At 37.2% G+C, this 18,481-nt stretch overlaps 1 protein-coding gene across 5 annotated transcripts in view; it reads left to right on the forward strand.

Moving 5' to 3' along the window:
• Positions 1-18,481, forward strand: part of LOC145265556 (BAR/IMD domain-containing adapter protein 2-like) — a 213,332-nt gene that overhangs the window by 101,604 nt on the left and 93,247 nt on the right. For all 5 annotated transcript variants that reach the window (XM_080121524.1, XM_080121528.1, XM_080121525.1 and 2 more), the window contains one exon: positions 1,655-1,747. In XM_080121524.1, coding sequence (XP_079977650.1) covers positions 1,655-1,747 — 93 coding nt within the window. The remainder of the gene's footprint in view (positions 1-1,654; positions 1,748-18,481) is intronic.

Genomic DNA, 18,481 nt, shown 5'->3' on the forward strand with positions numbered 1-18,481 from the left:
GCTTCAAAATGATACCGATCTAGTGAAAATCCGTCGCCTCTGTCAGAAGTTTTAGGCATACATACATACATTTAAAGAGACAGGTGAGATTTATATTATAGATTATAAAAAGAAAAAGTTGTGGATTATTGGCTGATAAACAAAGATGGAAGTTTTGAATCCCAAGTTCAGATATGTTCAACTAATGAGGCCAAACGAGATGAAACTTGAATTTTGAACTTCAGTTTGTTGGCTTGCATCAAGTACATACATATGATTTTTTTTTTTTTTAAATCGACCCAGCCATTTCTAAGTCCATAGGGAACAAAGTCACACACACAAAATAAGTTCCTTTTTATAAAATAGTAGATATATATTATAAGAAGAAAAAGTTGTGGATTATCTATACTCCTATAAATTGGGGGGGATATTGATATTCATATTAAAACCCGCTTTTTCTATTTATTTAAGAAAATAAATCTTTTATATATGGGTCGTGGAATTACATTCACTAGCAAAAGGTTTAGCTAATTTGCATATTCTTTTAAACATTCATTTTAATTAATTCCCTATTTTTTTTTTTTTCATGGCATGATCATCTTTAGTTAGCTATTACGTGTAATTATATTCATGCAGATATTCTACTTGATTTATACTTGCATAATATTTGCGTAAAAAGTTCATAGAAAACACAAAACTGTTTTCGTATATATTTACGTATATATTTTTGTTTAAGAAATTTTTCCTACCATACTCCTCCGTTAGTTTTTTTTTTTTTTTGTCTACAAACATGAAACTTTATATTTGGGTGTTTTGGCCTGGGAAAATCGGTACAAAAGTGAAAATTTAAAAAAAAAATGAAATTTGCCAGATGAAGGTCGAACGTCGGCATTACGAATATGCATGCATAACGTAGTAGTTATTGGTTCATGTTTTAATTTTTAGCCTTGCAGCAAAGCTAGTTATTAACAGCAGAGGAAAAATAAATCGTAAGCTAAATATTTTGGTTTCGATTCTTGGTGGCAAGAGTCTTTTTTTTTTTCTTTTTTTTTTTTAAACTTTTTAAATCATCACTATATATTGGGTCCAATATAATCTACCCTGTCTGTTTAAATGTATGTATGTATGTATGCATGCCTAAACCTTTCGATAGAGGCGACGGATTTTCACAAGATCGGTATCGTTTTGAAGCTCACCCTATCAGAAGACAAATATAAAAAAAATTGGCCAAAAACATTAATTTCTTCACCCTCAAGTGGGCACTTTTCTACACTTAAATGAATGAATTTGTGCAAAAGTATATAAATTTGTCGGCAAGTTAAAAATGGACATTTTGCATTTCAACTTGGTGACACGCATTATTCATCCAAACAAAGATTTTACTCCTTATAAACTATTCTTGGTGTATGATTAGTATTTCCTGTTAATTTAACTACTGTATGATCAGTAGTTTAAGAGTTTAGCGGTGAAATATTTACACACGCATGCATATATCTACTGTTTATTTATAGATTAATTTAACTCTATTAATACTGCACCAGCAAATTCCTCATGGTGTCACAAGTGTTCTGTTAAAAAAAAGTATAATTTTATTTTAACAATTTGTAAAGCATCCCAAAAGTTATATTTATTATTGTAGAATTTTATGATCTTTTATAAATTGTTCTGTTTTTAGGTGCATCTTCTGCTGCAAAGTCTTACAAAGAAGCTCTTGAAAAATTGGGTCATGATGCCCGAACGAATTGCAGAGGTGCCACTCAGGAAATTGGTAAGTTTATGCTTGTTAAATTAGCAACTGTGTTATCAAATTTGATTTGATTTTTTTTTTTTTTTAGTGTTTAAAAAAAGTGTTGATATATATATATATATATATATATATATATATATATATATATATATATATATAATAGAACAAGAGTATGAAGTGAAGTCACAAAACTATATATTGGTGGATATAGAATGGATCATTTATTGAATAATGGGATAGAAGGGACCCTTTATGCCAGAACATTTCGAAGCCTAATGCTTCTCATCAGAAGAGTAAAGAAGGTGCTAGGTAGCATAGTGGAGATACAGCATCTAGCGTAGGGTTCATTAAGAGCGAAAAAGACTAAGTGGAATTATAGAATATTGGGGAAAGCTTTATTGAATTCTAAATAAAGGAGAAGCTTGTTATATATAGTATGATATATAAAAATGTATATGGTCCTTAACATAGTGTTGAGTTTATTTTTGAATTTAAGGGGTATATGTTTTAGGGTTAAATTGGGGGTATATTGTGGCTGCATGGTAATTCTATTTTAACAGTTTGGAGGGTGTCTATTATCTATTTTTGACAGGTGCAACCTATATTTTTAAGTTTCTTCTGTTATGATATAGAGAGTGTGGTTATAAGGGGAGGCGGTAGGAGGATAGGATCTCTCTTTTCCTCTAACGCATTAAGCTATATATATATATATATATATATATATATATATATATATATATATATGTGTGTGTGTTTGTACTTGCTATATATACCCAGCTTTGCCTGGTTGAAATGTATGGCCAGATAGAGATTAGTCGCATAAAATTAAAGATACACCAAATATCCTAACTTGTTATGAAAAGTGATCACATGTTGGATTTAGGGAAGCATAAAACGTAAAGGGGAAGTAACTTTCATAGCTTAGTAAATAAGCTTACTTCCGGTTTTAAACGCCACTGTTGTCACATGTTAATAATTGAAAATAAATATAAATTAAATATAAATATAAATTAAATATAAATATAAATTAAATATAAATTAAATTAAATATAATTTAAATTAATGAACTTACGATAATATTTCTAAATAGAACAAATATATAAAATAGAAAACAATTTTATCCCAACAAATAATTAATAACATTGAGCTTTCTTTTAAGGTAATATACAAATGAGGTTACTCATTGAATGTAGATTTCTTTTGAATAAACAGTATATATATATATATATATATATATATATATATATATATATATAAATCATGTTGGAATAAAAGTTTATGTAAATGTTTTTGGCATAATAATTACGAAACCTTGTAACTTTTGTGTACACATTAATTAATTTAACAAATATGGGAATACAACTTATAATACAGAGTGGAACGATAAAATTGTCGCCCCTAAACAACCCCACATCTTTATTTTAAAACTTTTATTGAAAAAAATCAATGCATGTAATTTGATTATGTAGTAGAACTGACATCTATTTTGATAGATCTTATCGATAGCTGTATAACGCATCACAATAAATGGTTTAAGTGTTTAATCAATCATTTTTCTTAATTCATCAATTAGGTTTTCAATTATTTTCAGATGAATAACGTTAACAGAGTAATTGAGTGTTAAGATATTATGTTGAATAAAGATGGCGGCAGTAAACCAAATCGGCAAAGAATCAATGCAGTCAAGATTTTGAGTTTTTGAGTAATTATTAATAACAAAGATGGCGGCGAAGAATCAATGTAGTCATTATTAAATGTTGCTGCCTTCAGCCTCAATACAGATCCGGAAGTGGGAGCATGCTTTTTCCACAAGCACCAGTGGGAGTTCGGCAGATGACTGTGATCAAGCTGGCTTTAGTGTTGTGAGAGGTCATGGTGGTGGTGTGCTTAACATATGATCAAACAAAATAATCTAGTGGGCTCGGGTCAGGGGAGTAGGGGCCAATGAGAAGAGTACAAAGTTGTAGCACTCTTACTGAAGCCAAGCCTGGGTCTCTTTGGACTTGTGGGCCAGCGCCGAGTCCTGCTGCCACACCCAAAGTCTGCCAGTGCCACCCGATTGCACCAAGGGATCACCATACTCTTCAGCACATCCAGGTTCACTTTAGTGTTGATTTTCCAGCCGACTTTGAAGATGTGAGATGGCATGATGTGGCCCTCACTGGAAACCACACCAAAGACATAACCATGGATCATCCAATGCATTGAGCTGTGCCTTCAAGCATTGAACCGTCTGGACTTGCATTTTGAGGGTGCTGGCAATGGTCCTGTTATCATAACTTGGATGAGTACAGAGCATAAGTTGTACAGTGGCGCATCTCCGATCTCGCGTGTTGAACATTGTGTCACTTTCAGACATGATAGAAGGCTCCTATCGCTCTTGGGATTTATTTGTACACAACTGGCCAAACAGATGATCTGCATGTAAAAAAGAAAAACAGTTTTCATGAAACGGAAATGGAATCATGTCGTTTTTCTATGACGACAATTTTATTGTTCCACTCTATTTTTTAAAACAATAAAAATGTTACATTTTTTTCTGCGAGGGACAGAGTTAGTAAATTGCAATAATTCGTAGGTAATCAGAAGCAAAGAAAGGCGCTATTTGATCACAATTGGATCCCATGCTTTAGTCAAACCATTCTTTGTCTGACGACGGTGGAATGATAGATGACATTGTCATTCCGTCATCTTTTAATTAAAAATTTTTTGTTTTTTTTTAGAAGACTTCTATCGCTCCTGGGATTTGTACACAACTGGCCAGCTAGTAGATGGTCTGCAACTAAAAAAGAAAACCAGTTTTCATGAAACGGAAATGGAATCATGTCGTCTTTTCTAGGGCGACAATTTTATCGTTCCACTTTATATTTAAAACAATAAAAGCGTTACATTTTTCCTGCGAGGGACAGCAAATTGCAATAATTGGTAGGTAATCAAAACCAAAGAAAGACGCTATTTTATCACAATTGGGTCCCATGCTTAAGTCAAACTATTCTTTGTCTGACGACGGTGGAATTCGTCATTCCACCATCTTTAATTCAAAATTTTTTTTTTTTTTTAATTTTTTTTTAGGCTGGTAACCGAAAACTTTCCAAAATAAAATCAGAAATAAATTCATTTAGTATCATTTGGATTCATCGGACTACTGATCTCATCTTGAGTGATTTTTTTTTCACAACGTTTCGGTCGATATAACCTCAGACCCTCTTCAGGTGTATCTTGTCGAACTCGAGAATGTTTCTGTCGAACTCTGGAATTTGGACAGAATTTCGAATGAAAACTTTCCAAAATAAATTACAAATTCATTTCGTTTATTGGCTCCCCAAAATAAAAAAAATGAATAAGTAAAGCATGCATGGTCCCCCATGAGTGCACAGTGAACGAGGCATAAAAAAAATGACTAGGTTCAGCATTTGCCCCTCCCCCTCCAGCCCAAAAGTCCCCAGGGGACGTCAAATCTTGGTGAAAATGAACAAACGGTGCAGCTTTAGGCCTTAACATACGTCAATTTGAGTTCTGCACTATGCAAAAAGAGAAATGAATATGTCTATCATTTGCTCCTCCCCCATTTAACCCCAAAAGTTCTCAAGGCCTTAACATATTTAAATTTGAGTTCAACACCATACAAAACTGCTAAATAGACATACACAGAAAATTTTGGAAAGTATGATAAAATAGTCCCAAAAATGGAGTGTTTTTATTAGCCCTAAAAGAGCCCCTGGGGCACACCCAAGAGTTATCGCAAAGTATAGACAAGCAAAATTATATAGAAATCAGTTAGTTAAAACTTTTCAGAAAGTTTTATAAAAATCTAAGGCATCAATTTTTTTTTTTTTTTTTAATTAGCACAAAAGTGTCAATTTTAACCATTTTAACCCGAGAGGCACCCCGCGTGGGGGGGGGGGAGAACCGGAGTTTTCTCAGTAAATCCATTCTGTTACTTTTTTTTTATTCTTATCATGTTTAATGTTTGTGCAAAATTTCAAAAAAAATTCCAAGGCGTAGTTATAGTGAAAAGTGCGGGCAGACAAACGGACAAGGGTGAATTTACAGATCCACCCTCATTTTGTCCGGGGGGGGGGGGAATCTCAGTGAACAAATATTTTTATACTATTACAAAATAGGAAAAATATTTATCGCTATTTCCTCTTCAGCTAAGCGTTACCGAGCCTCTTCCCAATGCCTACCGCCATGTGCAAGGTGGCTGTTGGACAAAGTCGGTTTTTATGTTTAGTCTATTTTGACACGCCTGTTGTCTTGTTTTGTTTGCGTTTTTAATTCATTTTTATTCATTCTTAATTTGTTAACACAACTTCTCTTTATTTTATGTATATTATTTTTTTTATTTTTTATTTTTTATTTCTTTTCTTTTTCTTTTTTATTTCTTTTCTTTTTATTTTCTATTTTTATTTTTTATTTTCTATTTCTTTTCTTTTTTTATTTTCTATTTCTTTTCTTTTTTATTTTCTATTTCTTTTCTTTTTATTTTCTATTTCTTTTCTTTTTTATTTTCTATTTTTCTTTTTTATTTTCTATTTTTCTTTTTTATTTTCTATTTCCCTTTATTTTCTCTTTTACCACTTATTCTTTTCCCCCTCTTCTTCGTCTTTACCTTTACTCTTTTTTCTTTTTTTTTTTTTTCGCTGCTATTTTTTTTTATTTAATCAACCATTAATTTTGAAAAATGGATTTTTTTTATCGTTCATTTTCAAGTTCTATATGATTTTCCTACTTTATTCCACCACCACCCCTTTTTTGCAATTTCTCTTGAATTTATGAAATAAGAGACACCGAAATGGAGTTTCATTCTATATTCAGAAATAACTTTATTGGTTATCTTCGTTAGTAGCGTATACAAGAGAGAAATGGGTTAGTAGGAGATTTCAGTGTTCGTGCGCGCTTGTATTTATAGTAGTCATGAAGAGTTCCTGGTGTAGCGACGTAGATTAGACATTAGTCAGGTCTGTTTAAAGAGAAAGACAGGGAAAAGTGTTCAGTGCATACGTCGTAGGAGCGTGCGTCCGATAGTAGAGACGGGACAAAGGGTTAGTGTCTAGCGGTAGGAAAGAGTACGTGTGTGAAGTGCACCTGGAAGCAAGTGGGAGTTTGAAGGTCGCCATGTTGGCTTGTTCTACTCACGTTGACCTGGGGTCAACGACCCAGGTGAATGTCTGCTGCCAGCTGAAGCCAGGGAGAAAGAAGGAAGAGTTTCTGATTTTACCTTTTATGTACTCAAGCATGTGATTGAGAGCTGACTTGTGATTGGACAAGCTAGGGAGAAAATGGATTTCAGATCTCGAGCCACGAGAATTTGCTCCTGCTTGTTATTGTATCAAGTTTCGACAACTACAAATTTCAATTTTCTGAAAGGTTTTCTCCGATATAGAATCTGATATCTGAATTTTTGTATTTGGATGTGTTCAACCTTAGTTCTTATGCCTCTTGTCCGATACACCAAATTTGATATCCCGATATAAATCTTTACCTTGATGGGATTGAAACCTACCAATTCTTGGAATTCCACTAATTACCTTTTTTTTTTTTTTACAAAGGTGTCACCACTTATCAAGGCCCAGAGGCTACTCGAGGATAAGGGTTAATGAGTGTACAGTAGTCAATAGGAAAATGTAGTAATCGTTAGTAGTTGAAATTAAGTAAATTGGATTACTTAACGGCTCATCAAGAACTTGTTTATGTTGGGCTTGAAGACAACCAGTTGGAAAGCAGGAAAGCCAAGACGTCCTGAAAGCAACAATATATCAGACAATTGCTATTTATTTGGACTTTTCCCTCAACATCTTGGGGGGGAAACAAACTGGCTTGCAGCCACAGGTAAGTTTCCCCTATGGCGTGATGTTTGACTTTATTAAATTCAAGCATCTGTCTGTTAACATTTAATCGTTAAATTAAAACACTTTTCAGTTCTTGTGGCCGAGCGGTAAGGAGTCATGGTTTTTTTATCCCACCTTCTTGGTCCTGGATATGACCTTAAACTATATCCGATGGTGAGGCCCCAGCTTGCCGTGTCTGGGGAGTGTGGAGCCACCCTTTAATTGCCATTGCTCCCAGGTCCACTCTGACCCGGAGTGGTAGTACCTGTTAGGGTCTCAACTATGGGTTAAATAGAAACTGATTTGCAAAAAACAAATATATTCTATTAAAAAGATTTTCTTCAAAATCACCGGATTCGGCATTAAATAACCTGAAAAGGGTTGATATGCTGTAAAACAAAAACAACTAACCAACCAACCCACTTTCTTTTCAACCTTTGTCTCAAGGCTTCGAGTTCGAGCCTACCTGCTTCCCAAAACTTTTTCTTTTGCACCGACAAACACAGACACCCCTGCTAGCCTAATATATAAAAGGCAAAATGAGCGCGAGCGTTTGTGTATGTCCACGAAAGGCTTTTTGCACCTGTTAGATTCCGCGAGAAGTTTTCACATACTTCCCAGATCGTAATATCTCAGATTCACAAACGGACATCGTCTCTATCTTTTTTTTGATAATTAAGTTTTTAAAAATTACCCCGTTTCGAGTGTTTGTCTTTTTCGTATAAATAAAGCAAAACTAATTGAACGAGAACCGGCACGTGGCCTTCCGGGCGAGTAGTATCTGTTCTTTAATTCGTCCTTGGTCAATCTAGGGGAAACCCTTCATACTGAGACAATTACTATTTATTTAGATACTGCTAGAGTACCCCCTTTTGGGGGGAGCTGCTTCCCCCCCACACACACACACATTAAAAACGACCCTTGTAGGAGGTTTAAAAGCAACGCCATTTCTGCAAGTTCTCTTTTTGATTGATTACATTAAAATTTGAACGCTTTATACTTTAGGTCGCATCATGGAGTAGCGGTAAGACGTCAGGTTTTCTTTCACTTTCTTTTCCGCCTTCGCGTCACAGGTTCAAGCCTGCCTGCCTACTACAACTTTTTCTTTTTTTTACACCTTCAAACACCCGGGCAATGCCAGGCATCTAGGCTAGTTTTAAATAAATACATTTCAAAAACTGACATATACTCGTTTAATTGATATGAAGAATATTTAGTCAACAATTCTTTTTAAAGAAAGACACAGAATTTGTATTCTTTGGACCACGGTTTTCATTTTGAGTCTTAATTTCACAATGTTTCGGCCTCTGATCTTTCTTCAGGCATATCTTGTTGAACTCGGGAATCTTTCTGTCAAACTCGGGAATCTGCACGGAATTTCAAACAGAACTCCTTATTTAATAATACGCTCTTGTTCCGTCGGTCATGACATGGTAGAACTTTAAAAACCCAAAACCTTGTTGTAAAAAAGAAGCAATGTCTCCCCCAACTCTAAAAATATTATTGTTATCTAGAAGTGTAAATGCTCTTCTCGCGAGTGTAACTCCTATCAATAACAACCTTGAAATAGATAGTTACATTGGTTAGACAACCACTACCCTATCCTGCCATCTCCCCATGCATGATATAGAATCCAGTGCAATTTATTAAGAGTTTCAAAAAAAAACATAACTTCCCCTCCCTCCGATTTAAGACAATTTTCTTAAATTTAAAGAGTATTCATAATCGTAATAATAAATAACTCTACATTTAATTCAAAGAAAGCTAGTTTCTAAATAAAAATATTGGCCTCAAAAAAAAATAACTGTAAAATCACTTACTTACGGGAACCACGCAGTAAGTGAAAACAAACATCTTCTACAAGTTTCTTCCTCCAAAACAAATAACTTATTTGATCAAATATGTCTGCCTTTGGTGCTAAACAGAATCCTCACCGAACAAGAATCGAGCGGTTCCCTCGAAACATGGTGGGAACAATTAATTTATCATATCTCAAATGAAGATAAATTTGAACGTTATTTGGAGGACCTCAAAACCTGGAGCAGTGTAGCAAGTGCCACCACTTATAGAGGCTTCACAGCTGATGCACAAGAAGTCAATGAAAAAAATTCTCAGCAGAGAAAAAGGTCATTAATCTAAAAGTGCCACTCGGCTTTATACGCTTTCACGCTCTAGTTCTTAGTAATAATATAATATAAGAATATAATAATATTAGTAGTGCCAATAATATGATTATCGCAAGTCCGGAACGAATATCATGAACATGTTCACTTTCAAATGCGGCATTACTGAAACGAGAGAGGCTCTCTGGGAAAGGTGCTGCTTGTTTATGGAGGATAGTCAATTACAAAAGCTTCAGCTATCAAACACTGCGGAGCAAAACTAGAGAATGATGAATGCCTAACTCCCACTCTACAGAATATTACGGTGATGAGTCGGCTTAAAGCAATTCACCAAGACCTACCCTCCATTGTTAAGCAAAGATTTGTCATCATCTTAGGAGGTTCTACACTGTATTCCATTAGGACGGAGATCAGTGATGCAATAGGTGTGTCAGAAATTTCGTGAAAATAGTGAATAATTCCACCCCATCTTTCCAAGCTTATAACTCCTCGAAAAATGTAATTCAAGCCCTAATTTTTTTTTTTCAATTAAAGGAGCAAGGACCAAGGTTTCATTAAAAAAAGACAAAATAAAAAACGTGTTTTTTTTTAAAAAGGTTTTAAACTTCGGACTTTACAGGTAAATTTCTAAAAAACAGTTCTTTTTTTTTGTTTTAAATTTGAATATATTATTTATTGACCTTTTCTCTTCAATTTGTGATATATAAGACTTTGGTACATAAATTATTTACTTTTTAATAGACATTTCAAAATGGGAGGCGTGAATTATTCGACCCGCTGTCTTTCCAAGCTTATAACTCCTCGAAAAATGTAATTCAAGCCCTAATTTGTTTTTCAATTAAAGGAGCAAGGACCAAGGTTCCATTTAAAAAAAGAAAAAAAAAAACAAATAACGTGGTTTAAAAAAAAGGTTTTAAACTTCAAACTTTACAGGTAAAATTCTAAAAAACACTACTTTTTTTTTTTTAATTTGAATATATTATTTATTGACCTTTTCTCTTCAATTTGTGAGTAAATTAATTTACTTTTTAATAGAAACTTGAAAATGGGGGGGGCGTGAATTTAAAAAGAAACGTTTGTCTAAAATATTATATTCGGTTTATTGGAAAGAACATAAAATTTCACATTGACCCTGAAAATATCGTAAAAATAGAATCAATAGAAAAATTTTGATAGATTTTTAAAGTTTAAAAATTGAAAAATATTGAGTTCGGAAAATTCATTAGTTTAAAAAAAAAAAAAATATTTCTATTACTTTTAAAACAACTTTAATAGTTTATTTTGGAAGTATAATCCATAAAGAACATAAATAACCCACTTTTAAAAGAGAAATTACGAGATTTTTATATTTTATTCGCAGTTTCGTGTTAGGGGTGTCAAAAATTCCTACAAAAATTCTGATACACCTAGTGATGCAATACCATCCCTGTTACAAGAAATAGTTGATAGAGAGGGCAACATATCATACTCTAATTCAAAAGGAAAAGACCAGTGAAACCAGGAAATCAGAAGTCGCCTAGAAAATAGACCAAAAGTGTTGCCTATGCATTGCTGCCAATAGACCAGATGCAATTCATTATTTCCAAAACTGCCCTTTTATGCCAGCCTCAGACAGAAAATTCCTTCTGTCCAAAATTGGAGATATCAAAATCATACCAGAAACTGAGGAAGATGACGAAGACTTGGAGTGTTGTAGATCCGGTAGTAGGATGGTTCAAATCAAAAGACCCAAAAGTCCTAAAATCAACAGAGTAGCCATCATATCGTCATCATGTTTGGAGGTACAAATAACCAAAGATGCGGACGTTGCACTAGACACCGGCACAGAAAGTAACCTAATTAGAAAAAGTGAAGCAAGACGTCTCAAGCTGAATATCTTATCTACCATCCACAAGGCCAAAATGGCAGATAGTGTCTCTCCCATGGAAATAGCAGATTAGTTTCACTTTAATGTTTCACGAAAATATCCTATCACAAAACACACTCCTTTCGTTTCGATGGACTTGTGATAAAAGTTTTAAATCGTGCAATTTTGCGCGGCATGCCATTCATGGACAGAAACGATATTTATCTTCGTACAAGCACAAACTGTTTATACGTTGGAGATTGCTGCAATTTCAAATATGTAAGCATATAAAGATGAGCTAGTGTTGTAGCAGCAACTATATATTGTGTGTCGAATGCCAAATCTGCTTACTACCTGGTTCAGACATGGTTTTATCAATACCACCAGAATACCAAAATGAAACAGATTCGGTGGAGCCCAGAAACACTGATAACCATGATGACTGGGACCAATGTAAAATAATCAAACCAGAATACAACAAAATGACCCTCAAAAACAATTCAACCACACCCGTACTTACCAAGCATCATGAACAAATATGCCAGATAAACAATGCTGCTCAAACGCCCCTCACACGTGATACTTCAAAATAACTGAACTGGGCCAATATACTAAATCACAACCTGCTCTCATGCCTAAAGTTGATGATGTCCTCAAACTGCTCCAGAAGATAGCTCATTACTGATGCAATTCTCTATCTACAGAGTGGTCACAAAGTCTGGCTACATAATCTACATTTGACCAACCAACTCTGGTGTTCTGACTTCCTTACTTCTCCCATATCTCTCACCATCCCTCAAAGGCTCTCTGCCTTCCTTGAATCTCTTATGCCACTCAAAAACTGATGCTTGATTCATATAAGATAATCCACATCCTGTAGATTATGTAGCCAGACTTTGTGACCACCCTGTATATAAAAGCCAAGTACGTCCAAGGATGGAATACTGTTGCCATATCTGGGCAGGAGCTTCTAAAAACAGCCTATCCTGCCTTGACAGAGTACAAAATAGACTTCGTGGCGTAGTGGGGGATGCCCTTTTCTCTACCCTGCAACCTCTCTCCCACAGAAGAGGGTCCTGGATATGACCTTAAACTATATCCGATGGTGAGGCCCCAGCTTGTGGGCTTTGGGGAGTGTGGAGCCACCCTTTAATTACTATTGCTCCCAGGTCCACTCTGACCCGGAGTGGTAGTACCTGTTAGGGTCCCAACTATGGGTTAAATAGAAACTGACGTGAAAACAACAAATATATTCGATTAAAAAAAATTTTCTTCAAAATCTTTGGATTCGGCATTAAATAACCCGAAAAGGGTTGATATGCCGTAAAACAAAAACAACCAACCAACCCACAGAAGAGACGTTGCGAGCCTATCCTTGTTTTATCGTTATTCCCATGGCACGTGCTCGTCTGAACTCCAATCTCTGGTCCCCCCTCGCCAATCTTTCATGAAAAACACCCGTCTACAGGGTGGTCAAAAAGTCAGGTAACATTTTAAAGAAAAACGATATTAGCAATACACGTATATTTAAGTACCATACATTGAAATATAAAATGAAACAAACATGAAATATGTTTATTTTGTTAATTGTCGTCCATTTCTCTCTATCAATCGCTGGAAGCGATTAACCACTGATTGTGTAACACGTGTAATCATGTCAGCTGATATCCGCGCAATCTCCTCTTCAATAAATAACTTTAAAGACGCTATTGTATCAGGCTTCTTGCCATAAACGCTATCCTTTACATAGTACCAAAGCCAGAAATCAGGAGGGGTAGTTTATATATTACACTCAAATATTTAAACAAATAATATTAAACGAATAAAGATTATAATGGATCATATTGTTTTTTCTACCTTTAACATGTTACCTGACTTTTTGACCACCCTGTAGCTGAATCCACTGTGAAAAATTTCCCCCACTCTATATCTGTGCCTAAATCAAAACGTGGATTCCATGAACAAAGCTTCTTTCTTAGAACTGCACGCCTGTGGAACTTTGTTATCTCTGCCTGCTCCCCACCGGACTACAACTTGGATGTCTTCAAGTCCAATGTTAACAAATTCCTAATGAACCGCCCCCTTAAGTAAACACTTCCTCAAATCTCCACACTAACGTAATGTACTTGCAATAACCCTTATCCCTGAGTGGCTTCCGGGCCTTGATAAGTAGTGATCACTGTGTAAAAAAAAAAAAAAAAAAAAAAAAAACATATCACTGAGTTCAAATACATCATCAAAAGTGAGTCCTACATATATCGCGATTTATTTAGATGTTATTTGTTTTTGCGATACGTTTTGAATGAATTCAATTATTTACGAAAGTGCATTTTTACCTAAATGCGAGTTGGGAATAATTTTCCCTTTAACCAACTTGGCATCGCCACATGGGGAGCGGCATACATATTGTTTTTCTTTGAGCAACCAGATAGATCAGCAGAAATTTCTGTGGACCCCTCAAACATCCTCAATCAAGATGAAAAGGTCACCTTTCACGAGACAAAAAGGTACAGCCAAGTACTTTTTTTTTTTTACATAGTCATCACCACTTATCAAGGCCGATAGGCCACTCAAGGATAAGGGTTAAAGAGTGTAGAGTAGTCAAAAGGACAATATAGTAATCGATAGTAATGGAAGTTCGGTAAATTTGTTAACTTAAGTGGAACGGCTCATCAGAAACTTGTTCACGTGTTGGACTTGAAGACAACCATATTATAGAAAGCTGGAAAGCAGCAAAACGGAATGAATATGAGTACATCACTACCACCACAAAGAAAGGGACGCGTTCCTATGCATAACTGAGCAAACCTAGAACTTCTCCAAACAAAGATTGGGGAACTATGTGAGCAGGGTGTCTTTGTGCAACCAGAAAACATGAACATCACCTCAGAACATCTAGAATTCCTTGTTGCAAAATTTTCAGAAGGCTAGTAACTGCCATTATACTAAATCGCAACCTGCTCTCATGCCTAAAGTTGATGATGTCATCAAACATATCGCTGAGTTCAAATACATCATCAAAAGTGAATCCTACATATATCGCGATTTATTTAGATGTGTAGCAGAAGTAGCAATAACTAAAATGAGGGGAAAAAGAGCTTACCTCGGGTACGTCTGTTGTGTCACCAGTTGGGGGGGGGGGAAAAGAGAATTCCAAGATGGCGTCCGGGGGTTTTTATTAGCATTTACCCCATGCAACTCTCGGAAAATCACGTTTCTGTCTCATGTGATTATGCAAATGGATAATTCCCGGCCACTATAAAAGCAGGAGGCTAGAGACGAGTCGGCAGTGTCCTGCAAACTGTGTGTGTGGGTGTTTCTGGCGATTGGAGTGTGTCTTCTTTTACCACGGTTATCACGGTCAGGAATTCCCTCTCTTCTGGAGGTGGGCGATATTGACTATTTTGAAGTTGTACTGTTGCTGACAGAATATTTATTTATTTTTTTTTTTTTGCCTACTACATTTTTGTTTCAAGCTATTTCGGCCCGAATATGGCAAAGGTGCGGATAAGCAGTGATATTATCAAGCCGTTCTCTGGCGAGGGAGACATTGTAGCGTGGCTGAAAAAAGTGAGACTTGTCGCACAACTTTAGCAGGTGGATGACGTAGCGAGTCTGCTACCTTTATATCTGGAAGGCGATGCGCTGGCCCTCTACATGGAAATGGAGGAGGACGATCAAAAGAAAATAGACCAGATTGAGGCTCGATTAAAGGAGGCATTTACTGATGACGCGTTTGCAGCATATAGAAAAATAACCATGGTTAGATGGGCTGGTGAACGTGTGGATGTGTACGCCAACAAAATCAGGCAGTTGGTTGGATTGGCCGGATTCACAGGAGAAAGCTCAGAGAGACTCACAAAATTAATTTTTGTCACTGGATTCCCTGACACCATCTCAATTGCTCTTCAACAGGTGCCGAACATCAAAGCCCTGACCATGGGGGAGCTAATGTCGAGAGCGAGAATTTTGACGACTGGCGAACAAAATCAGGATGTGGTTGCAGCCACACGCTCACCCAACAACAGGGCCCAGAATAATCCTGTTAACGTGACCTGTTTCAAATGCAATGTTAAAGGCCACCTTGCAAGGGACTGTCGAAAACGTGGAACACGGTGTTACCGTTGCGGTGAGAGTGGACACTGGGCTCGGAACTGCTCGGGAAACGAGCAAGGGGAGGACGCATAAGCGCCAGTCTCCTTCCCAACCAAGATGTGAACACGACGCTCCCGGTGATAAGCATCCATGTTGATGGGACGCGATGTTTGGCGCTTATTGATACAGGATGCTCCAGGACAATTTTACATGCAGACCGGTGCCGGTCTTGGAGAAAAACAAACGTAAATGTCAACACAATTGGTGGAATGTCCCATGCGTGCTGCGGTGTTGGAACGGTCTCTGTATCCACTAATGAAGGTGTGTCTGCCAGAGTCGATGTGTTGGTGGTGCATGGCAAGCCACTGGGATTTGACTTGCTTCTAGGGATCGACGCCATAAAAGCTCTAGGAGGTGTCGTTGTCAAGCCTCAAGGATCAGTGCGGCTGGGCGCCAGGAAAAGTATTAAATGCGCAGCCATTTCTATCGATGAACCAGATTTCACTGCTACCTTTGACCATCAAAACCGAACGTGGACCGCATCGTGGAAATGGTCTGTGGACCACCCCCCTGAAAGGCTGCATAATCGAGTGTCAGAGTACCCAGTGCCAGCAGAAATTCGTGAAGAATACACGCAGGAGCTCCACACCTGGATAGATAATGGTTGGCTCGTGCCATACCCAGAGGATAAATTGGGACCCCCCAAAGGTCTAATTCCCCTGATGGCTGTGATACAGCAGAACAAAGCCAAAGTGCGCCCGGTAATGGACTACCGGGAGCTAAATCATTACGTAGACGCATTTACGGCCAACGCAGATGTTTGTGCGGCTAAGCTGCGTGAGTGGAGACAAAAAGGTGCTAACGTGTCTCTACTGGACCTCAGAAGAGCATACCTACAAGTCCGGGTCCATGAGACACTGTGGCCATACCAGACTGTGGAAATCGATGGGAAAAAATACTGTCTGACCCGTCTGGGGTTTGGTTTGAATGTGGCTCCCTTGATAATGAGAGCAATTGTCAGCGAAGTACTATCTCAGGAAGAAGTTATAAGCCGCGCAGCATCTGCTTACATTGATGACATTTTTGTCAATGAAGACGTGGTGCCCGCGACCCGTGTGAGAGAACACCTCGCGCAGTTCGGGTTGGAGTGCAAGAACCCGGAGCAGTTGAAGGACGGTGCACGGCTGCTGGGATTGGCAGTCAGGATGGAACGCAATGAACTGCGGTGGAAGCGAGGAAATGCAATTCCGGAGGCTCCCAGTATTGTTACGCGACGAACAATCTTTTCTCTGTGTGGTCGACTTGTCGGGCACTTTCCGGTGTGCGGTTGGCTTCGTGTGGCTTGCGGAATACTCAGAAGGAGAGTAAGTTCGGTAACGAAGGGCTGGGATGATGAAGCAAGGGACGCCGTACTACATCGTATGATGTTTGAAACCTTAAAATCTGCACAGCAGAACGATCCGGCACAGGGAAATTGGTGTGTGGACGGCAATGATTGTGAAACACCGCCTATGGAGCAGACTGGTGGCAATAATGGCGATGAGGAGGATGGCAGGGAGGAAGTGCTGCCTCCGGTTCTTCGGAGAAGTACCAGACAGAGACGACTGCCCCCCTGCCCCATTTGTGATCATGAGATCAGGGGGGAGTGTAGCAGAAGTAGCAATAACTAAAATGAGGGGAAAAAGAGCTTACCTCGGGTACGTCTGTTGTGTCACCAGTTGGGGGGAAAAAGAAAATTCCAAGATGGCGTCCGGGGGTTTTTATTAGCATTTACCCCATGCAACTCTCGGAAAATCACGTTTCTGTCTCATGTGATTATGCAAATGGATAATTCCCGGCCACTATAAAAGCAGGAGGCTAGAGACGAGTCGGCAGTGTCCTGCAAACTGTGTGTGTGGGTGTTTCTGGCGATTGGAGTGTGTCTTCTTTTACCACGGTTATCACGGACAGGAATTCCCTCTCTTCTGGAGGTGGGCGATATTGACTATTTTGAAGTTGTACTGTTGCTGACAGAATATTTATTTATTTTTTTTTTTTTGCCTACTACATTTTTGTTTCAAGATGTTATTTGTTTTTGTTTTTGCGATACGTTTTGAATGAATTCAATTATTTACGAAAGTGTATTTTTACCTAAATGCGAGTTGGGAATACTTTTCCCTTTAACCAACTTAGTATCGCCACATGGGGAGCGGCATACATATTGTTTTTAAAATATGTATGCCGCTCCCCATGTGGGGGTACCAAGTTGGTTAAAGGGAAAATTATTCCCAACTCGCATTTAGGTAAAAATGCACTTTCGTAAATAATTGAATTCATTCAAAACGTATCACAAAAACAAATAACATATATATATATAATGTGTTATTCCAAAAGGAAAGCCTTCCGTTTGTCTGTTTGTTTTAACTCAAAAAGTTGAAGTGCTACAAAAACAGGAGCGGTACAATTAAAACGAGCAACATTTTTGTATTCCAGAATTTCATTTGCAGTGCACTTTTATCAGGAATTCAATGATGCATCTCTGTTTCTGACGCACGGCTGTGTGTGTTTATTTGTCTGTGTGTGCGTTTATATGTCTGTTGTCTAAAAGAAAATAGGTAAAACACTTCACGTCTTTTGTCATAAGAAAAGGAGATCTGCTCGAGTGTCACGAGTAAATTTTCTCACATTCCAAAAAGCTCAAATTTATTTCCTTTCCAATCCTCTAAACAATGACCGACTCGTTAATGGGATCGTATTTAGGCCACTTTGATTTGACATCTAGGGTAACGCACTGTTGAAAGACATTCCTCCATCCCCCAACTCCCGACCCCGGGAAAAAAAAAAAGTCATAACTTTAAAGAAAAGAAATACTGACACTGCA

The sequence above is a fragment of the Euprymna scolopes genome, chromosome 40 (assembly GCF_053919585.1).
Source record: "Euprymna scolopes isolate OS-2025 chromosome 40, ASM5391958v1, whole genome shotgun sequence".
Lineage (NCBI taxonomy): Eukaryota > Metazoa > Mollusca > Cephalopoda > Sepiida > Sepiolidae > Euprymna > Euprymna scolopes.